Below are 25234 nucleotides of genomic sequence, written 5' to 3' on the forward strand. Positions count from 1 at the left end.
GAAAATAAGGGATGGGTGGGTATAATAACATAAAATAATTAACTTAAAATATGTTCATTATTCATCACAAATTATATTGGTTGATACCTTAATATTTACTAATATTATTAATTAAAATAATATGGTAAAATGTATAAAATAATATAATTTTGAGTTTGTGAGTGGATAAAATTATTTCTTGCTACACATGAAAAATATATCTTGGGCACCACTGCCCACCACCATCACATCGAAGATGACAGTCCATTATTATATTATCCAGGGACGGGTATAGTATATCAATTAAATCAATTTTAAATATGTATTTCAAATATATTTTGAATTTTGTATTTTCTGATGTATAAAAAATTGTAATTAATTTAATTTAATTAATTTTTTTGTTTAAAGGAAATTTGACTGGCATATAATTCTGAGGAACTAAATTATTAGTGAAGTCAAAATACCTAAGTTCTAAAATCCATATCATTCTTGAACAACTTATGGTCTCAATTTTGTACAATCGATAATTTTATTATTAATTAATGTCTCCAGTATCATATCCACATTTCATTTAGTCCAATATAAAAACAAATTTCAGTCTCCCAAATTCCAATATAAAATATCTTATGTGCCAAATGTGTTACTGCCATTATTTTTACAAATAATCAGTATAAAACTGTCGAAAAATTTCCAAGAAGTACTCTTTTTAATTGGTTTGATATTGACAATATTTAATAGTAATAATTATTATTCTAATTTTTTTTTGCGTGTATCAAGTTATAAAATAGTCGCTGTTTTTTTTTTTGCCCATGAAACAATATTACGTACATAAACCTTAGGTCTTTCAGCTCAGGGCCGCATAAATTGATTGGGTCCAGGCCTTCAAGTATCCTAGTTGCGGCACTGGCTATGACTGTACCTATAATATTCTACGTCGCAGTGTATATTTTTATAAAAATGTGTAAGTATATTTATAACAATTATTCATATTTTATAGTAGGTAATAGAGGAATAAAATCTGCAGTTTAAAAGACTAAAGGTCAAAGGACTAAACCCAAATCTGTTCTGATCGGCCCTTACAAATTTAATCGGCGCGGGTAGCAAACGCAAACCTTGCGGACCCGAGATTACACGCGCGCCAATGCCTTTGATCATATACTATGGATAGTGCTGCAGCGTATGATTTTGTTTCCGATATAGCGACGAATCACCGAATTAGGCGATCAATGTTCGCAAGGGCAATGCGACTCCTCGCATAATTATCCATAGGTACAATGGGTATCTGTGGATAAATATGCGAGAAGTCACGTTGCGCATGCGCATATTGACCCCCTAATTCGGTGACTCGTCGCTAAACCGGCAACGTTTTTTGTATTGATTTAATACGCTGTGGCTCCATTCATAGTATATGATCTAAGGCCAGTGCTCGGGAAATGGGAACAATATAGGGGCAAAATATTTACTGGAACATATTATTTTTGGAACAAATGGTTTATTCTAAAATTGTTAATTGTAGGTTAGGTTAGGTTCCAACATTTGTTCCAATTAACGATTTGCCAAACCATGTCTGTTCCGATATATTTTGTTAAGATCAAATAAACATTTATTCCAATGGTATGCGTTCAAAAGGATATATATTACAAAAACGTTTGATACAATGTTATCTTGTTCAAATATTACATTAATAATTACAATAATAATTGTGGTCGTGTATACTGTTGCGGTATGATAGTAATATTATTGTTATCACCGTAATATTGTTTGGCGTCTGGCGTCTAGCGTCTGGCAATCAGGTATTTTATGTTTTATTATATTTGTATGCGTTTAATAATGTTTGTACTTCGTTTATAAAGTTTTTGTAACACTTTAAATGCCACCGAAAGTCTGTATTCCGAAGGTTTAAATGATTAAGGTGGTACTGATCGCGTTTTCGTTATTTATGTGTGTTTGATTGGCCGTCTCAATATTTCATTTAAAATAGTTCGACCAAATAGGTCGAAATAAATAGGTCGAGATAAATCTAAATCATTTTTATATAATATATCGGCTTAAATCGTTGTAAGTCCAAAATGGTAATTTTTACAGGAGAGGAAAATAACGTTTCAAACATTTGGTCAGCCTAATTCCCTAATTAGCAAACGTCATATCTCCGTCGTTCTTACGAATTTTTCTAGGCCTTAAAATCGTTACATCGGAGATGCGACGATTTATAATTATCAATTTCATTGTTGATAAAATTATACAATTTCGACATCGAATTTTCATTAGTATTTACTATCTATAATATTTACCTTTACAGTTTGCAATATTTTATTTTTTGTTAGGTACCTACATAATATAGTAGGTATATTATATTTTTTTCAACCCGTTTTATTGTTTCTACACATTTAAATTTATTTTCCATTTTAATAATTGCTCAAATCTTTGAATATAAAAAAATTCTTACATTAATTGATTATGTTATTTTACTTCATCTATTAGTCAAGGATAAATTCAGCACAACCCGTTACAAACACTATCAAATCATACCACAATTAACATGAAATTGTCAAAGCTAAAAACATAAAAACGATGCTGACGATTCTGTACTATTAAGATGTCTTCAACCAGTACTATTAAAAATTCTAAAAATACTGGTTTGTAAAAATAATTACGGGCATGTGAGTATACCTATTATAATTTTATTTTTTGTTCTATGATAGATATGCTTACGCGAAGTTATTCAGATCGAAGTTATGATCGGAATCGAGTTGCTAATAGTAACCGTGAACGTGATTATGATCGATTAAAGCAAAAATGTGATATAGCGATGCAGGAGTTGATGATGTTGAGAAGGTATATAATTATTTTAATGTTGATTACTGGTAACAATTTAAGTATCACATATTTTGTTTCATTACACAGACAATACGGAGAAACAGTGCAAAGATACGACCAGACAAGAAAAGAATTAGAATATAACTGTAGTCAAAATCAAGAACCATTTTCATTCGGTGCTAAACTAGCTGCCACGAAACAAATTTGGAATAGATCTGAACAGGTACATATTTCTTATTGATTTTTAAACATTAGAATACGGAACAAAATTTATTTTACAGAGTATTTTTATTTTATCCAATTTCAAAATGTCTTAGTAATCTGTATAGGTATTAATAAAGTAGTTATATAATAGTAGGACCATTATTTATGGTATTAATGACATTTTAGTAGATTACTGCCTATAAACTGTTTGTTCAGCATCTTGTTATGAATTTCAGTTCAGTATTTTTGATCTTGTCTAATACTCTAATCAAATTCTTAACACATATGCGTACTAAATACGTTAAATTCTAATGCTAAATAGTAAATACAAATTTAATTTGATATACTAATTATTTAGCCTATATGAATTTTTTTTTTTTTTAAGCGTTAGTTAACTTTAAGTATATTACTTTATAAGATAACAATATGTATCTTATTATCTCTTGATAGTTTATGGATTTTGGAAGGAGAAAATATTTGAAATAAAAGTTGAATAATGTAAAAGAGCATACATTTAGTTTAATTTCCATGCTCATTTTTCTTAACTTGTGGTAGCCCCAATAACATTTTCAAAAAACTAACTTTTTTTAATAGGATTTTATACATTGGAACAATCAAATTTGGACAGTCATACTTCATACTTATTTTAAGATTTACTTGCATAATCTAATACTTTATAAGTTAAATATTGCCACTGATACTTTAATAGAAGTAAGTATTGGTATTAACCTCATAGGCTATTTTTACCGAGATTTTTAGCCTACAATTACTACAAAAATAAAATAGTCTTTTTTTAAATTTTTATTTAAGATATAAACATGCCAGGCACAAATACATAAATTAGATAGTAACAAATAATGTTCATAAATGATATGATAACAATACAGTACAAATAAAAAATAAAATAACAAATACTTATTGCTATGAACTACCATGTAATGAAATGAGATAAAGTTTAGTGAGATGAACAAATCAATTTTTATTTTACTTATGGTTTACATCATTCTATTGAAGGGGATTTTACTTGAATATTTGATACAAAATTTGTATTTTTAGTATTTATTTTTTTCAATAATATATTTTAGCATAGATAGGATAATAAATTATAACATAAAATAATTTAAAATTGTATTTTGACACCATTAAAATATTTTTTCAGGATATTCCTGAAGTTCCTGAAGATACAGCAAGTGGTGATTCGCTTAATGATCACTTCATCCCATATGATTCAATTCCAGAAGATTATGAAGCTTTGAGAAAGGCATATGAAGACTTGCACACTACTCATTCAGCAGCTGTTGAAAAAATGAACATGATGAAAGATGAAATAAATCAACTAAAAAAACAATGTAATGATATATTTAAAGAACGCGATATAGCTTTTCGAGAAAAATATGGTTTTAGACAACAGTATATAGCTGCTTTACACCAATTGAATTTAACAGTTCAGGAACGTAGTAATCTTCAAGATGCTATACAAAAAGTTCAACAACAAAATAAAAAAGCAGTCATAGATATGGAAGCTGCTGTTACTTATAGTGTAAAAATTAAAAAGGAACTTAAAGAATTGAATAAAGCTCATGATGATGCTGTTGAAGAATATAGACTCATTATGAGTGAGCGTGATATTGTTAATAATGAAGTCGAAAAACTCTCTGAAGATTTATCTCAAGCTTACAACAAAAATAAATTATTGGAAAATGAAATAAAATCTTGTAGAGATGAAAAAACAACTCTACAATTGCACGTTGAATCATTAAAACGTGAAATATCATCAGCATTACATGATCGTGATAAAGCATTTAAAGAATGTAATGATTATCAAGAAAGATTTGGAGTAATAACAGCTAAAAATGAATCTCAAAGAGAATTTAAGAGTTATTTAAATTATGACTTCACTAGAGAAAGAGAAAGAAAAAATAGAAATGATTCACGAGAACAAGATGCTTCTTTAGATTTACTTAACTCTTGTCAAAAAGAACGTATAGATAATCTAGATCTAGCTAATCAGGAAATTGAACGTTTAAGAAATTTAGCAAATAAATATCATAATGAATTAGATGAGTCTCTAGAGGAAGCAAAAATATCTAAGAGACGTCGTGATTGGGCTTTTAGTGAACGCGATAAAATTGTGTTAGAGCGTGAAAGTATACGAACACTCTGTAACAGTTTAAGAAAGCAGCTCGATGACGCTGTGAGCAAGTTAGCACGTGTTATTAGAGACTGTGGTGACATAATGAAACAAAAAAGTGATACAGCTAAAAATCACATTGAATTTAAGTATGATAATAATAGCTTAAAATGCAACTTTTTTCTTATGCAAATATGTTTTCTTATATTGTAGGGAAAAAATAGGATCTCAATTAGAAAAAGAAGTTCGTTTACTAAAATTACAGGCTACAGGTTGTTACAGTCAGGATTCTGCAATAGATACCGACCTTCAAGACTGGGATACAGAAATATTAAATATTGATTTGGTAAGTGTTACTTAAAATATTATCAGTTTACGTATGATTTACTGTAAATGTATATTTTTAGGGTGTTTTGGGAACAAATGAAGATTTAGGGATTGATTTACTTGGTGGAAGAGATAGTCCTTTGTATCCGAATGATAATGCAATTTATATATCATCTGTCAATAAAGGATGTGTTTCAGCAAGGAAATTGAGGTTTGAATCTACTATATTATTTTAAAAATATGTTAATATTTATACTATAACTATATAGTATGTACATAATATATTATATATAAGAGTCAAATAGTCAATTCAATTATTTAAATACATATATATCTCAGAAGTACAACATCCAACCTATACTTTTTTTTTTATTCAAAACTTAGACAAATAAACTGTTGAGCGCTTACTTATTTCCAACACTCTTATGTTGATAATAGTTAAGGACGATCCGTTTACGTGAAAGAATTTACTTACGGAAAAATATGTTTATATTTGAGAAAGATTGAAGAAAATCTACAAATTATATTTTTACCATGTTCAGCCTAATTGATGATAGTAACACTACTGCTTGTCCAGTGTGGACTTAGGCTCTGTCTATAATCTGTGTAGATCAAAAGGGTTGTGTAAGCACATTTCCGTTTTCACTGGACGATCGGTTCATAGAGTTATTACACATACTGAAAATGTTTATACTACGTTACATTGCATTACATTACTATACTCTATTCCAAATAAGATCAGGCTTCGGTGGCGACCCGTTTTCTCGACGGTCAGATGCTGTCCCCACTACGGCGGTGCATCAGGCGCTGCCACGAAAACTAAGCCACACCCATTCGCACAACTCGGCCTCCCAAGCCTGATTTTATTTGGAATATAGTATACTTTATAGGTAGGAGCTCCTAACAAAATCCCCATTGTTTAAAAATATATCAGTGTACTGTTTGTTTACTGTCTCTGATCTATGTGCAACATAGCAAATTGGAATTCTGAAGAACCAATTTGGTGTTGGTAGTTTTGATATTGAAGTGAATTGACCAATTATAATAATTAAAGTATAGAGTATTATCTAAAGCACTTCATAGGCTTTTATTGATGTTTTAATTTCAAAGTGCATTATAACTATTATAATGTTTGTAACTCACTTTAAACCTCAGATAATAATCTTATGTTGGGTCAATTCACTTAAATATTATAGCTAATAAGTTACAACATTAAATTAGTTCTGGTGAGTAAATATTTTCTATGTTTTGTGTGGGTTTGAAAGAGAAATCAAATAGTGTGATGACTTCCTCTGAACCGTTATACTTAATTATTTAATAAATATAAATGATAACTTAAAATATTTAATTTTTTTTATATACCATTTGATAATATCTATGTAAGTTTTTTTTTTCTAGAGTTAATGATTGTATATTAAGAGTGAATAGCCTTGATTGTACATCAATTAGTAAGCAGTTAGTTTTGGAGACTATGAGATCATTAAGCAGTGCTACTTTGGTTGTAAGCCGAAGAAAGCCTGCTTATCCATCAAGGAGTCTTTTCACAACTCAACTTAAAGTAAACAATTATCATCATGGAATCTCATTGGAAACTGGTGTATACATTAGTAAAATAACACCTGGTTCAATGGCTGCTAAAGATGGAAATTTAGATGTTGGTGATAGAGTGTTAAGTGTAAGTAAATGTTTAAATGAAAATAAATTATTTGTCTGGATATTCTTATGGCTGTTTTTTTTTTTAGATTAACAACACAACAGTAGATAATGTAAAACATTCAAAAGAAGCTATGCTATTACTCTATGGACTTGGTGATGTATTAACTATTACAACTATGAAATCTACATACTGCGCAGACAATTGTGGTTCCAGTCCAAATCGTGATATTTATAAAAAATATACTAATAGTACAACACAAACAGATAAATCTAGTTATTCAATACATCAAGAATCTTATAAAAAACCTCAATATGTTCAGTCAATAAGAGTGATGCTTGATGTACCAGAAAAATCTCAAAGAAATCCTTCACCTGTCATTATTTCTAACTCTGAACAAGATCAAAAAGATGCTATAGCAGAATTAGATTCTGCAACTGATGCTTTTAAACCACATCCTGCACTTCCCACTACTACTAAATATCTTAAGTAATTATTTATTTTTTCTTGGATTAATATAGTTTCTTTATTTTTAACATAATATCTACTAATATAATTTCTTCATAATCAATTTTTCTCAATGTGCACAGATTTTTCCAAATTTTTAGCATTAAATTCCTTAGGCTTTTGTTACTTTTTAAAAGAAATTTTTTGTATCATTAACGCTTTATTTAAATAACTGCCTAATCCATCACAGAATCAAGCAGTAGCTGCCAGTTTCATCTTAAAGATATCATTAGTTATTTGCGTCTTTTTAGTTTTTTGATAGGTTCCCCAAATTAATATTATGGTAACAAAAGTCGTGCCAGTATACTGCGTACAGTTTGTATCAATACCTATAAAAAAATTATTCCCTTCACTTGCATCTCAACTTACTTACAATAAAAACAAACAAATTATTTCAAAGCAGCCACATTTTTTAATTAACTGACTTCTACAATTTATTATTTATTAATATTATTCTCATGACATTAAAGTCACTGGATACATTGCATTTCATTGAATAAACCATTATATTATAATATAATGTTTAAAAAAAATTTTATTCAGAAATTACAATTATAAAAATAAAAGTAAAAAAAAATAGACAAGTGGATGTTGCTCTGCTGTACAGTAGGTTACAAGTGGGTCACTATAATGTATGGCGTTAAATTTGAATTCAATAATATAATATCATTGTATAAGAAAAAAGATTCTGAGCGATGACGGTCAGACAGCCTATGATATTACTAAGTATATTTGATAATATTATATTGAATAACGTAATTTACATGGAACATTGTTTTAAATATTCATCCCTAGCTATAAAAGTTGAATATTTTATAAAATTTTTACTATATAATATTTATTAAATTTTAAATGTCATAGTTAACTGTTGTCAAAAATCAAACTTTAAACTTTTAATGCTTATAAAAAAAAAATTGTGCCCATGGATTTTTAATATTTTTCAAATGTCATTGTAACAATATGTTAAGAGTCTTATATTAAATTTTTAAGTTTTTTTCACAACAAATAAATTTTTATTGACATTCATACTTTTGGTTTTACTTTTGGCCCGATAAATCAATGGTGAATGAAATACATAACCTTCTATATAATGACTTACCATTTAACAAAAAGAGAGAGACATAGAAACAGCTATACAAACAACAATTTACGAGTATGGAAATAATTATTACAATTTTTAAATAAAATATATTTTGCATTGTAAGATGTTCATTTTTACAAATAAATTATTCATAATTTGATGTGACGCTTCAAAGCACTAGAATTTAATGGGGGACATAATTTTTTCTGCAATATTATTTTATATTATACCAGTTTCAAATGAATACTAAAATATCATACAAATTGTTTTAGATCAAGTCAAAACCAATAACTTCTACATAATTATACAAAACTCTTAGGTAGATGTAAATTAGTTCATTGCATTCATTTATTTTTTTTATAGTTAGGTATATTTATTTTATAATTATTTAATAAACATACATTTTGTGATTTTTATTTTTATAGTCGACATAGAAAATCTAAGGAATTAGACAAGATTAGTGGTACGTGGCCAAAAACTAGAAGTAGCCCTGTAATTGAACATGGAACTGGGACAATACTTCATCCTCGTAAAAATAAGGAACGTTGGCCGTTATCCATACTTTTTAATAATCTTCCGTCTCGGTCATCTCAAAATATATCAAAAAATGATGTATCATCTATAGATTTCTCTGTCAGGTAAATATTTTATTTTATGCTATAAAATTATAATCTTATTAAAATAAAGTATATTTGAAACTATTTCCTTACTTTATTTAAATAGATCTGGTAAAGTTGGTAAAGATGTAATGGACTATTATGTTAAAAAGATAACTGGTAAATACAAATATAGCATTACTGATAGTAATGCTGGAAATACCCTTGCAGCAAGACCTACATCACATAATATGTTTAGACCACCATCATCTAATGTTCTCATTCCACGATATAGTAGATATTCACAATCATATCCTACCCCTAGGCCGGAATCAATGTTAAATTGTTTTGAAACTCCTCACAGTCATGTTTCTCAAGTAAATTAAAATATATATGAAATAAATATCATATACATTTACTTGTTAGTTGTTATTAATCTAGATAATGTATCTTTATACAGTTTCATCACAGTCGCTCTCCATCCCTTGATATGCTCTATAATAGACATAAAAATAGATCACCTCATCGCTTAATGACTAATAATAGCTATCGTGGTGAAGATATGCTGAAATCTTATCATGGTTATAAAGTTGGTACATTTCCTAGAAGGAGTGAAACTCCGCGGTTTGGGTATGTTTGTAATTTTTTCTTTTTAAGTGTAAATTTTTATTTTGAAGTATGTGTTATTTCTGTCTTACAACCTTAAAAAATAGCATTTTTGTGTTTAGTAAAACTAATTTTGTCTTGTTAGGTTGAATCAGTCTTATACATTTATATTAAAGATAGAAACATAAAATTTGTTCTGCTAAATGAAAATTTAGTATTTGTATTATTTTGTACTCAGTAAATAAAAAATAAAAATGCTTAGATTTTTGAGATCAAAATGTTTTCTGATAGAAAAGTGAATTGAGTTGGTACTTTTGGGAGGACAAAATACAAAATATTAAGTAGTTTTAGAAACTGTCAAGAAAAACAAAGAAAAAGTGAAAAAATAGTAATTTTTACGCAAAACAAAGTTTTGAAAAAATCGATTTAATTTTTTTGTGTAACTCAAAAACTAATAGCTGTAGACATTTAAAAATTGTCATTAAATATTTATTTACCTAGCATTTTTAATGAATAGTAACATCTACGAAATATTTTGACTCTTTTTAAGCTAGTTATAGCATTAAGAAATTCTTTTGAAATTATTCTCGTTAAAAACTTATTCACTTAGTAAAAACCTAGACACTTTAATGCAAGGTTCCGTATGAGTTTCCTTTATGTAAGTTCGAAAATATTAAAGATACATGAACACGATTATTTTGTATATGCATTCAAGTTCATATGTTGACAAAATTTATCAAATTTTCAATAAATTTCATATTTTTCCTTTCATATCTTACATTAAAAATATTGATAGAAGATTTTCCACAAAATTTCCTACGTTAAGCAAAAAAAAAAATTTACTGGAAAGAAGCATTCATTTTTATATGTGCATTAGGATTTAAAATTTTTATGATATTTGATTTTCATCGGTAAATTAACGAATTTCATCTATACATTTTTGATATTTTGTTGTAGTTCAAAACGAATAACGTTTGACTCTTCAAATTATCACCAAATATTAAAAATACCATTTACCGTACAAGGTAGTATTTTCAAACAATTTTGAATATTTGAGCTATAACCATGAGAAATTTTTGAAATTATTTTATAGTTAGAAATTCATAAAAGTTTTTCTTTTCATAGCTAAAATTTTATTTTAATAGAAGATTTGATATAAGTTTTTCTACCCATAACAAAAAAAAGTTTACTTAAACAAAACATTCATTTTTTATGAGTGCTTGAATTTATAATTTTTACACTATTTGATATTCGGTGGTAAATTTTAGAATTCCCATTAATCGATTTTTGATATTTTGTTGTTTTAAGATAACAAATAACCTTGAACTCTTAAAATATTCACTAATTATTAATTATACTTGAATTTTCCATATATGGTATAATTTGTAATCTATTTTTAACTATTTATAGCCATAATAATTTTTTCAAATAATTTTTCAGTTAGAAATTAATAATAGTTTTTTTTTTCATGGCTATCATTAGAAATTTTAATTGAAGGTTCCCAGCACGTTTTTCTACATAATTCAAAAAGAAAAAGTATTCTAGGCTGACCATTGTCACCGCTTAGAATCGTTTTTTGTATGCAATAATTTATCATTAAATTAAAATATAACACATCCATTACAACATGCTCAACAACTATTTTACAGCAGAACGGTACCTACTTTTCCACCTTTTTTTTTTATAAATATATAAATTTAAATTTACACTTTATAGTCAGTTTTGCTGCCTACACTTGTATTATAAAAAAATTTTAAATTTGATTAATTTTTTTAGAAAAATTCAAAATAGCCAATGTTTGTATATGTGGTTATAAGAACAATTTTGATGCTAAAAACATTATTCTAAGTCAAGTAGTTTATATTTTAGAATTTTTTAAATATCAATAGTTTTTTGAATAAATTAATTTAGAACATAATTACATTTTTTTAAATATTGTTTTTGGGAATTTCTTGACATGATAATATTTCTTAAATTACAGTAAAACCTCAATAATTCAAATCGGTTGGGGGTGAAAAAAAATTTGAATTATCGAACATTTTAGTTATAGAAAAAGTTGTACTTACTTATTGAATTGGAGGGGCGAAGTTATTCCTTTTAATTATTGAAAATTTAACTTATATCTGTTAGAGTTATCGAGGTTTCACTGTACTTATTAGCAATATAATTTTCACAATTGTTGTCATATGGTTTAGTAGCAAAAAAAATTTTTCAGGTCTTTTTGTTACAACCTATATTAAAATTGAATTTTGATCAAAAATTTTATTAGTTATCAGTATTTAAGGTTATAACAGTTTACTAATAAACGACTTGTTCTAACATTGATTTTTATAGATTGAAATACTTTGAATAATATTTTCTTCATAATATGAAATGTATATTATTCAAAAGAGTAAAAACTAAAAAATTAGTTCAACTATAATCTTTTCCCACAAAATATTGATTTTAAAACTACTTATAATAATGTAAAAAAAATTTTTCAAAAACATTAGTGATTTCTGAAATATTGAGTGTTTTAAATTGAATGGATCTTCCCTGTATACTTATTAGTTATTATAAACTTTATATACTTATTTGCTTTTTAACATCAAATTATAATATCAATGAAATATTTTATTAGATACCTAATATTATGTTTTGAAACTTAAAAAAATTATTTGTATTATAGAGAATTTCATTAGAGCAGAGCAAAATAAATTTGGTTCTCAAAAATATTGTTTTAAACAGAAAATGTTGTTAAATGGAAGTTTGTTGTATGGAAATTTCACTGTATTCAAAGTATTTTTTTTTTTTATTAAATGATATAAGTTTTTGAAAATATTAATATTACTGTAAGGGTGGATATTTATTAAAATATTCTGTTTTGTTAAGTACCATTTGATAAATAAAATTGTATAATTTTAATATAATAATAATAAATATGAATCAACGTATTACTTATTTTACTTAGAAGCACTTCCAACCCAAGCGTGACTAATAAAAGTAGTGGTGGTGCTGTTGGTATATCGACTGGGAGTATTAATAGATCTATAAGTAGTGAAAGGGATAGCCCAATACTTACTTTTAAAGTTGAAGTTCTTAATCCTGGACAAATATCTATGCCTGCCAACAAGCGACAAACTGTATATGATTGGGCATCAAAGTTAGTATTAAAACTAAATTATTAACAGTCTTAATACTATTAAAATAAATATTTTAGATATTTCAAAAGACCACTACTAAGAGGTGTTCAAAATGGTCCATTGTCTGGCGAGTTGAGACGGATCAGTATAGAGAAATCAGGCGAACCTCTAGGAATTAAGATATTTTGTGTTGACAGTAGTGGAGTTTTTGTATCTTCTGTTACTAATGAACATAGTGTGGCTTACAAAGTAGGTATTCAAGTCGGAGATCAGCTATTAGAAGTTTGTGGAATAAACATGAGATGTGCAACATATCAGTTTGCCGAAAATATTTTACAGCAGTGTGGAAACTCAGTTATCATGCTAGTACAATACAGCCCAGATGGTATGTCTTAATTAATCCATTAATAGTTTTGTATAAATAAATGTTAACTAAGTTATGTTTTTAGAATACCAAGAGTTACAACGCACCAAAAGTTCAACAAGCAGCGGTTCAGAAACTCCAACACCATGCAGTTCACCTACTGTTAAAAGAAAGTCTACATATGCTTCAGTTATAGCTCATGGCATGGCTACATTAACTCGACGAAAGAGTGATCGAAATACAGATAGTAGAAGTTTAATAGCATATGAGCCACACTATTTTATCATGGAGACAAAGAAGTGTAGTAACTTAGGAATAAGCCTAGTTGGCGGAAATGCTGTTGGAATATTTGTACAAAGTGTTAACTTAAATTCATTGGCTTATAACGCAGGTTTACGGTACGGCAACTTTAAATTTGTCTAAACTTTTAATTTGTTTAATTAATCTTAAGAATAAATTTATAGTTTATTTACAAATATTTTTTTCTACACAGAACTGGTGATTGTATACTTGAATGTAATGGAACAGATTTAAGAGAAGCGACTGCTGAAGAAGCAGCTTTTGAATTAGCCAAGCCAACTGAAAAAGTCACAGTTCTAGCACAATATTTAATTGATAGTAAGTAGTAAAATTATTTAAAAATGATTATTAAATGTTTCTAAACGAAAAAATATGTATTTAATCATTGGTTTATTATAATAGAATACAATGAAATAAAGGATAAACCTGGTGATAGCTTTTATATCCGAGCACTGTTTGATCGTACAATTGAATTAAATGAAGCTGGTAGTAATTCTTCTCAGCTACAATTTCGTAAAGATGATATTCTGTATGTAGATAACACAATGTATAATGGTGTTCCGGGCAATTGGCGAGCGTGGTTAGTTGATCACAATGGTTATAGACAACAAGTTGGCATTATACCCAGTAAATACAAGTAATTATATTTTAAATTTAAGTGTTATAACATTTTTCAATACAATGATTCATTGCTAAGTTTAATTTTTTATGTTTAGAGTTGAAGAAGAACTTGCAATTAGATGTAGCGGAGAAAAATTAGAAGGTGATGCAAAACGCAGTTTTTTTAAACGTGAAAATCATCAACGCAGTAGTTCCAAAGAATTGGCTTGTTTTTCAAATATAAACCTGGGTTGGTATAGTAGTGATTCTGGTAATTTACACGATGATGCCACTGTGATGCCTTCTTACCAAAGAATTATCGGGTTAAATTGTAAGTGTAATTTTATAAACAAAAATAACTGTGTATTACATGTATCTTGTATTTATTCTAGCTGAACCAAGCATTTTAACCACCGACTTAATTAAGTTGAAATCCACTGAGCAAGTGAAATTAGATAATGACTCTCGGCCTTCTCATGATAAAATGTCTGATAAAGCAGTAAAAGACATGTATGAACATGCATTGAAGCTTGGACCAGAACATCGACATTACATTTCAGGTTTCTATTGAGAGTATAATATATAATATTTCGTGAACTATACATATTAAACTATTATTGTAGCCGCCATACCATACATGTGTACACAAATCAAAGCTGCCGACGATTTAGAACAAAGTGAAACATTTTCGGTGTCTTCTCCAACTCCACTTTGATAAAACAAGTGTTTTATAAATCATTGTTCCGTCCAAAACAATTAAGTTTTTTTATTATCATTATTATTATTATTATTATATCTATTATACTACTTTGGGGGTAACCTTCAAGTTTTTTATTGACAAATGTTTTGTGAACCATGGTGACATTAACTGTTAATTTATGGTCTGATTCCATAATTTGTTTTTGAACTTCATTTGCAATAAACGTTAAATTTAGTTATGCTCAACAAACGTTTGTAAATATAGCATTATAATTAAATGGTTTATCAAACATTTTACTAGAAAAACAACAATAGTAATAATTTTAAGCAATCGAGTAGTGATTTTAAATATATTACATAATTTATGTAATTAATGTAATTTACTTTTTTAAAAAATCGTGTGAAATTAAATATTGTAAATGAGATTATATGTCTTAAATGTATAACAAAATATTTGTAAACCATACAACATAATAAATTGTAAAAGATTTCTGTCTAAAAGAGTTGATCTTGATGGATCTGCGGCTTCGTGAGATAATTAATAAACGTATTGGTTTATCAGTATTACGTCTTGTTTATACATATTTTCTATTATTTATTTACAAGATAGGGACAACTAGGCATGCGGGCCGACGTGGGCGAGATTGCTCGTACTTCGACAACACTCCGGTAGGACCCTAATTAGCAGTGTTGGGTAAATTACTTTTAAAAAGTAATGAAATTACGTTACTCGTTACATCAAATATATTTATTTAAATTACCTAAAATTATTTTTATTACGTTACATTACTTTTTCATTAATAAAGTAGTGCGTTACAAATAACGTTAATTTTTTATAATTTTTTTTTTAACCATATTCAATTTATATGATTCAATTATTATGTATATATTTTACAATCATAAACCTAGTGATAATAGACCTATATTAGTATTATGTACAAATGTACAATTATATCACACTTACATTTGTGTTTCGTAACAATACATCTTTTATTGTCTATCTTTGGTCTACATGTATCTATTACCTATACGATTACACATAGATTTTTACACTATTTTGTATTATTGACGATTAACAGGTTACAACAATTCGAGTGTAAATCAGAAATTTTTTTCCAGTACATATACTTTCTATTGATAAATGTACAAGGCTTTTAGAGCAATATAATATATTATTATAACATGTATTAGTTTAAAGTTATACGAGTTTTCTAATTTCAGTCTTGTCAACGGTCGACGGCTGTTTCACCAACTTCTTACAATGTGCTATCGGGTTAGGTGGAAAATTGCAAAGTTATATTTCTTAAATTGTTATATAAATAATGTACAAAAAGTCCACACAGAAATATTCCGTCTGTTTTGAACGTCGCGTCGATGCAGCTTTAAAACAATTTAAAATCGTCGAATACATGCCAGTCGATATACTTGCCGGTGCCCATCGTAATCTCCTATGGCAATAAAATCGTCTCAGTCATATTTAAGTCGTGCCTCTATTGTAAGTGACCTCACACATGCTATCAACAGTGCCACTCTCGCTTTTTTCAACACTTTATAATAAGTAAGGATTTAGGAATAATAACTTACGAGTAACGTATTATCTATTACATTTTCATATTTTTGACTGAGCAAGTTTTTTATCGACAATAATTTTAAAAACCTACCTATTTAAATAGTTTTAAAAGATTAGCAGTATTTCAAAAACTGTATGGTGCATGGCAGTGCCATAGTTTATCGGTGGGCGGAGGGCTAAAATATTTGCTAGGACTACCTACCGGATTTTTACGATATATTAAGTTGGTTCATTCTATCATATTTAAGAATATTGAATTCTAAAACTCCCATAGTATTTTCTCTGCTTTGCCACCAGTGAAGTTACAACATTACATTTTTTATTCTTTATCGTCAATTCAAGCTTGTGTTTTAAAAATAAAAATATATTTCAATACCTGTCTAAAACGTTTTTCATTTTATTTTCAATTTACTCATATAGATAAGAAATATAGGTATAAACTAATATAAATTACTATTATAGTATGTAAATTCGTTTAAATTTGAACATAAGATAAAACTGTATTTTAAATTTTTTATATTTTTTGGTAATAGAATAACATTTTTATGTTGTTCCTAGTTTTAAATTTTCAATCTTTAGCTATACAAATTGAACATTTTATAAGCTTTTAACGCAAAATCATTTTTAAATTTTCAATATTATTGATATGTAACTGTTGTCAAAGATCGAACTTTAAAATTTAAATGCATATAAAAAAAATTTTTGCCCATGTATTTTTAATATTTTTTAAATGCTATTGTGACAATATATCAGAAGCCTTGTATTAAATTTTCACGCTTTTTGACACAACAAATAGGGGAGACCGGGTATGGTTGTCACAATTTTGATATAATTGACATTTATGGAAAAAAAAAAAACTAAAAAAATTGTTATAATTTGAATTTTTCATTTATGTATATTATATCAAATATAAATATTATAGGTAAGTACATCCGTTATTTGGTAGCAAATAACAATTTTGTATAACTCGTGATCTCGATGGAGCTTAAAATCGTTTTTTCCGTTTGTATCTTTTTAATTTAGATTCGATCTTCCACGGTATTAGATTTGTTGGCATACCTACTAGGTATCAGTGGCTTGGACAGAATTTTCACACAAAAGTAGTCAAGTGGGCACCGATCTGCTGTACAGTAGGAGTCTATAGAGGTGTCTCTGTAACGACCAACGGGTGTTTTAAATTTTAATTCAATGATACAAAATAATTGTATACGAAAAATGATTCTGAGCCAAAACGCGGACGGACTGTCAGCTTATAGGATATAATATTAGGCACCTTCTGAGTTTATTTTATGATGTTATTTTGATAAAAGTAATTTTTTTTACCATTCTTCGCCTTTTTGTTTGGACAACATAATTCACGATGCTCTGGCTTATAAGACCACGATATAACCAATATGACTCACTGACTGTATATTTCCAGTCAAATTAAATTTTTTATGAGCGTTTGAAATTCATATTTTTACAACATTTGATATTCACTTGGTATCTCATGTAACGATTTTCTTATTTTGTTGTAATTAAAAAACATATGACTGTAGATACTTGAAAATTTCACTGAATGTTTGTATTAGCATTTTCTATACACGATAACATTTTTAAAATAATTTGACTCTTTTTGAGCCGTTTACGGACATTGTTAGTTTTAAATTTTTTTAGTTTTTTTTCTATAAATATCAATTAAATTTTATTTGTTGGGTAAAAAAGCGTGGAAATTTTATATAAGTCTCCTGATATATCGTTCTAATAGCAGTTGAAAAATATTAATAAGCTGTGTCAGCAAACAACGACCCGTATCACCGAATTATAATCCTTATCAATTCCTCAAAATTTCAAGTTTTAACTGAAAATGAACGTAGTCACAGGCGTGACTTGTATAATTTTTACGACATTGACTCTGAAGTCTGTACTCACTCTCAGAAAGTTACACCAATAGATGGTTATAATTTTATATTGATTTTATTTGAAAACAAATGTATAATACTCTAATCTTGTAAATCAATTGTGAGAGTTCAACCTTCTTGGGGCCTATTTTCCACTCAACACATAATGGAACACTTAGGCATTGATCCATGGCCCGCACTACGTGTTATCCCTAGAGATAATTCAGTGGAGACCATAGGTTTTGTACATGTTAGTTAAATTGAATTAACTAGAAAAATAATAATAGATAGAATATAAAGGCGATACTCTAAAGTCTAAGTTATATTAATAAAAGAAGAAGATTGAGTTTTTGAGTTTTAGGTAATCATTGGTTTTATATTTTACATGTGGGTTTAGTAAATAATAATTTTGGGCAAAACAATATAATAATAATAATTAATAATACATTTTGTCTAACCGAAATGCGAATAATACAGATACATTTAAAACAAATTATATAATTGATAATCAATATTGTCAGGTATAATAATTTTTCGTGTGACACATGGCAGGTGTATGCGTAAAGGAATTTTAATAATTTTTAAAAGGATGTCGCAAGACAGTTAATGCAAATAAATTTTATGGGGGACCACAACGTAGTTTTGGGTGATGGAAAAAGGTCACATGGCAAATATAATTTAAATTTAAGGAAATTATAATAATTTTAATCGTCGCAAGACGTAATTTTTTCTGTGGGTAATATAATAATTTTAATCGTACAATTAACGGCCTGTGGGGCCCTGGGTGCTATATAGACTTCACAGCACTCGAACCACAGGGTCACTGCGTAGGTGTACCGAAGGCATCTTTTTTATTTTCTTAGCCCATCAGGCTTATTATTAAATAAATACTTAATACATACATAAAGCCATGGAAATTGAGTACGTACTTTGAGCGTTTTTGTGTATAAATTCCGATTACTCACTTGTTATAGTACATTGTGACAACAGCGGTGCCAGTTAAAAAAATGAATATACTTATTGGAAATTAATATGTATTTATTTAAGTTCGATTATTTTAATTCAAAATACCCGTTTCTTTTCGACTGTCGTTAAATGGAGACGTCTGCGATCCTATTATAAATTAAATGTACATAGGTACCTAATACAGTATACACTATACATATTAGTTTTAGACTAAATGTAATAATGGTGCTGGGGAATGTTAGTACTATCGGTGAAATAATCTGTTACCAGCTGAATATGATATCATATAAAATAAGTGAGTGAATAATTTGACTCCTTGTTGCAATTTTGAATTAGATGACCATCAACGTTTTCCAAAAAATGATCTATTAAATAATATACAGTACATTTTCAAAAACGGAAGTCTTCAGAAGTTGTATTTAGTAGTACAAAAAAATCTCAAGAGTAGTATGTATTTTTTTTCGAAAAAGGCTACATGGATTTCGTTAGAATGTTGTACCTAGAGAATTCCTTTGATGAAAGAATCAATAGAACTATTTTGTTGATTATAACTACCGAGGTGAATATATAGCACGTTATATTTTTGAACAAACAACATGATTTTTTTATAAGGACAATTATTTTCTTGATTAAATCCAATAATAAAATGTAATATTAAATTATAATTTTAAGTTTTAACATAAAGTATAAACAAACAAAATATAATAACATTTTTAAGAATCCAGCCCGAGCTAAGTTCCGTTACCCGGTGTTAATCCATTTTTAAATGTAAAAACGGTATGGCGAGCATGCTTGGCGAATCAGAGATATTATCTATTTATTAGTGCGTTAAAATTAAGATACAAACCCGATCGGTTAAAAAAAAATAATTATAATAATGACATTGTCCCCTTGGATACGATCGGAACACATCAGAACACATAATAATATATAATTATATTATTTGGTGACGCATTAAAAAATATCCACCAAATAGTTTATAGTAAAATGGAGAGATTTCAAAAACAAAAATCGCGTTGGAACTAAACTGCATTTGTTCCAATATACCTACTTCAGTGATGTTATATATTATTATTTATTATTATAAACTCTATGCTGTATATAAAATTGATATTATACTGTGTTGGCTATTACATAAAAATAAGCAAAATATTATGTGTAATATATTAATACCACCAGTACCTACTGCTGGCTACAATTAATATTATTATTATTATAACAGGAAGCAGGTGAACATATTGTTTATTGTTGTCAACAATTGTGCCTTACACTGTATGCACTGTGTAAATGTTTAATCGAATAGAATGAGTTTATTTATATTGTAATATATTTTGACAGTGAATTGTTTTAATATTTTTATCCAATAACTTTTTGAAGTTTGGTATTTCATTATTTTTCCTCAACTTAAAATAGCTGCCAACACAGTACTTGGCGGACTAAGTTTCACGCGTGAAGTGATATTCCGTCAACCAAAGATGTGGCTGCAGGTTGTAGTTATGCTAATGTTATAGTTGTAGTTTGTTTCTGTTTTACTTGCGTTAGTATTACTTATAAATAGGTAGGTATTTAATATAGGGTAATTATAAATAGGTACCTATGCAGACTCTACAAAATGTAAAACATTTTAGACATTATAATATTAGGTCTATATAAAATGTAGGTACTTTAAATATTTGATAAGATTTTGACTCATTAGGGTTACCTAATTATTTTTTAATTACAACAAAAACATCAAAATATATATTAAGAACTGGTATTGTGTAAATATTAACGTTATACTGTTGTTTTTTGTTGCCTTGTTGTTACCTATTAATTATTATTTGAAATAGTTAAATAACTTATATTTATAAATATTTTAACCTTGTTTTAAAATTATATTTCTTAGCTATAAAAATTGAACAGTATATACATTTTTAAATACAAAATAATTTGATAATGTTCGCGATAATGATGAATTTTGTCAAAAATTGAATTTAAAATGCTTATAAAAAAAATTGTGCCTTTAATCTTTACATGTTCATTACTTTTCAACTTTTAATATGAAATGACTTATGGCTTATGGGTAACTTTTCAAGTTTTTTTGTTCAGCAAAAAAAATTATTTAACGACAATAAATGAAAAAAAAAATCGAAAACGAGGTTTTATTGTTGTAATTATTTATCGTTTGTGTGCATTGGTTTTTACTGACGTCTACAATTTTGATGGCACGCAAATAATTTCCAGATTCCTAATGTGGACCTTCAAAATTATTAATTGGTGACCCCTATATATTATATAATATTATATACAAACTACTTAAAACTTAAAACTTCTGGTCCGAGTGTATATTTTTTTTGATAGGTACTAAAGTTCAAAAAAATGGATATATTTTAAATATTACAATATTAGCATAGCTTTATTGATTTATTTTTCTTAATTAACCAGCTACCAGCAGTATACTTTGATTTGTTGGACTTTTTTAGTATCCTTTTTTGATACATTTTATATTTGTTAATTATTATAATACATAATATTTGTATATTTCAAATTTTTAATAGATCTATATATTTTGGGTTTTTTAAAATGTTAAGCAATGAAAAATACCTAATAACCATTAACCGGTACACATTTGATTATTAGTTAATGATCAACATAAATTAACATAATTAATTTTCTTTTTTTTTTTGCATACATACCGTCACACTCTGTACAGTAGATACGTTTTAAGAATATACATAGTTATTAATTTGAATGTTTACATGGGTTTCTAAACATTAAAATTGGTTTTAACTATGATTCTAACTATTTTATTTCTACATTCTTAATAAATGGTTTAACTGTTTAAGTCTTGCTAATACCAAATAACATAACGTAGTCCAATTTATTTTTACTATATTTCTGAAACCTTAATTTTCTAAAGTATCTATATTAAATCCTTTCAAAATCACCTTTCAAATATGACAATCAAGTTTCTTAAATATTTGATTTTATCGATGTGGCAACGATCAACAAATGATTCAATTTACACTAATCTGTGTGAACCATTATATATTTTACTACTCAGTACTCTTGCTATATTAAGGATTGTAATATTTTATACAATTTGTTAATACGTCAAATGTTACATATAATACATTTGGCAAAAACTGATAAATATATAAACATATAATATACAATTTAACATGGTTGGTATTAGAGTTCAATTTATGGTGACCTGGTGAAGCGCGGTGATTGAACGCAGTCACTAATATAGTAATGTGTGTAGCGGTCGAGGAGGCTCCTAGATGGGTGACCCCCAGGGTTCTTTCTGACGATCTATCTGCCTCACATAAAAAAAGCATACCAACCGTGGCCCCCACACAAACCGAATGGGGTTGCTGAGTGTCAAAAAAACGAAGTTCGTTCTATGATTTATTTTTGAACCTCTCGCGTGACATAGTGGATTGCAAGTAAAATAATGGTTTGGAATATTGTCCACAGTAAAAACCAGCTAATAACCATGCAGTTTGGAGTAAAAATGGAGAAAATATGATACCTTCTAGTTATTTACCAAAGGACTTTGGCTGCGACGAAAATAGTGTTTGCACCTTTTTATCTGCTATAGTCAGTCAGCTATGTCAAAAAAAAATATAAAACACTATATTTTGTTTCTTTAAATTAATAGTATTCGTTATAAATGTAGTAAAATGTATAATAGTATAATAAGTTGAGACTATATAAATCTAAATTGACAATAACAATGAACACATTTTTAAATTATTAAAAAAATAATCGTCTAGTTTAAATCGTGATGAAATGTAGGTTGTTGTTGTAATTTGTAAAATAATTTAAATCGGTGGTGGGTTGTTCGGGTGATGCCCGATGTAATTCTAATACTATTATTCAGGCAGTATCCTTTATAATATAAATATCGATATACTTCAGAGTTTATATTTTAGGATCAGATTATCAAAACACAATACAACGAGTCAACGCGACTACTAACTGTCCTTATAATTCTCTTGTGTTTTGGTAACATAACCAATATATTTTGTATTATAATATATTTTATTTTAAACATCTTTATCTAGATATTATTTTAGTTATCTATTCCCAACACTGGAATCATTTCGTCTAAACATTTGAAATTCATTTTTTTACGATGGATATTCAACCGTTGGTTAATAATTTCTCCTCTAACGATTTTTGACATTTTGTTGTAATTCAAAAATTAACTATAAATAGATACTTTAATTTTTCGGCAAATGATTATAATAAAATATTATAATATTGTCTAAAGGTACCTACATAATAAAATTGTTGCATTTTTTTCTAATTTCAATTTCTTATACGCAACTACCAAATCTAATAAAAAAGTACACAAATAAATAACTCATAAAAATGTAAAAATTATTTAAACATTTTTACTGTGGATATTCTTTCTGTATTTTTCTAATAATTCAGACTATTCATTTGTCGACGACTGACTGTTATTTTTCTTCTGACCCATTTTAGCATAAACTTACAATGTATGGTGTTAAGCAAAACTGTATAAACTGTAACTGAACAGACACACACACAAACATAATTTGTAATTAGAGAGTAAAAAAAACAATTTTGGTCTCTGAGATATCGAAATCACCTTTATGCACACAAGGTATGTACTGTAGCCCCGGTCAAATTTGATTGCACTGGGTGGTAATTATCAATGTTTTTGTGTGACTTCTTCATTATTTATAAATTTATAATACACCTATATTGTAATTACTGGTTAAAAACACCGACGTCAACACCTGTAAAGTATATATCAGCACGTCATTATTTATAGCATTGATAATAATCGTGTAAGAATGCAAGAATTTTTTACCTCGCTGTCATCCACTTCTTGTACTTCAGTTGTCGAGATTGGATATCAGTAGTATAATATAAATTACAAATGATTATTTATAATACTATGAATACACAACATTTAATAATAAACTGTGCACTATTATTATTAAATTATTTCCTATAACTGGCTCTCACTTTAATATCATGATTAAAAATCAATTTAATTCAATCAGTATTTACATGACTAAACTTACTTCGGACTAGGTTATCAACCAGTCGGCTTAGTGAAAACCAAATGGACTGACTTAAAATAAATACTTACAATATCGGCCACTAAGCGAAAAAAAACATAATATTCTCTCTAAATCAAAAAAAGGAAAACAAATTAATAAATACATCAGACATTATATTATGTTGTAATATTTTATGTTTTTCCATTTTTGTTATTGTCATTGTTCAACATTAATATAACAAAATATTATTATATCGCTGTTTAATAGACTTGATCATAACATCGCATATATTTGTCTTTCCATGTTTGAGATAATACGGAACCATATATTTTGTATAGATACTACCTAAGACCTAACCAAAGGTAACTAATTATGTGACATTGTGACAAGTATTCATGTTTCATATTATGGAAATTTAAATACAGCAGTCTCAATAACTCTATTTGGTGTGTAAGCATAAAGACAATTTTGGTGAAATAAGAACTAACTTATATTTTTTGGTTTGGAAAAAATATGTTATAATATTAGTCTTCACGGAATCGCTGGCTTTTTATGACTGTATAACAAAATGTATACATCGACCAGCGATTGTGTTGTAATGATCGCTTTAACTCAATAACTACGCAACGTACGAACTTGAAATTGGGAATATTCTTCTCATATTTTGTTCTTCTCGTATTTCACCGTGCAATAAGAAAGGATTTGCCGAACTTCGCTTTTTAAAGAGGTTATTTTACATTGAAGTTTACATTGGAAATTTTTATTTTTATTTATTAATAGTTCCCATTAGTCAGATAGTCAATAGTCAAT

The 25234-nt window shown here is 27.7% G+C and overlaps 1 protein-coding gene across 4 annotated transcripts; it reads left to right on the top strand.

Moving 5' to 3' along the window:
• Positions 1 to 1690: 1690 nt before the first annotated feature.
• On the top strand, positions 1691 to 15505 carry LOC132934825 (disks large homolog 5-like). 4 transcript variants are annotated; one of them, XM_061001204.1, is made up of 20 exons: positions 1691 to 1772; positions 2461 to 2615; positions 2682 to 2814; positions 2884 to 3019; positions 4160 to 5280; positions 5345 to 5477; positions 5539 to 5669; positions 6857 to 7133; positions 7201 to 7601; positions 9126 to 9338; positions 9424 to 9673; positions 9757 to 9926; positions 12853 to 13044; positions 13102 to 13409; positions 13474 to 13786; positions 13882 to 14006; positions 14091 to 14325; positions 14405 to 14619; positions 14681 to 14848; positions 14912 to 15505. In XM_061001204.1, the coding sequence occupies exons 2-20, from the start codon at positions 2576 to 2578 to the stop codon at positions 15001 to 15003; spliced, it is 4653 nt and encodes a 1550-aa protein (XP_060857187.1). In that variant the 5' UTR covers positions 1691 to 1772; positions 2461 to 2575; the 3' UTR covers positions 15004 to 15505. The 4 variants fall into 4 exon arrangements, with proteins under 4 accessions (XP_060857187.1, XP_060857189.1, XP_060857190.1 ...); XM_061001206.1 differs by having other exon boundaries at positions 12856 to 13044; XM_061001205.1 differs by lacking the exon at positions 1691 to 1772 and adding an exon at positions 1832 to 1973.
• The last annotated feature ends 9729 nt before the right edge of the window (positions 15506 to 25234 follow it).

This window comes from Metopolophium dirhodum, chromosome 1, assembly GCF_019925205.1.
Source record: "Metopolophium dirhodum isolate CAU chromosome 1, ASM1992520v1, whole genome shotgun sequence".
Taxonomy (NCBI): Eukaryota; Metazoa; Arthropoda; class Insecta; order Hemiptera; family Aphididae; genus Metopolophium; species Metopolophium dirhodum.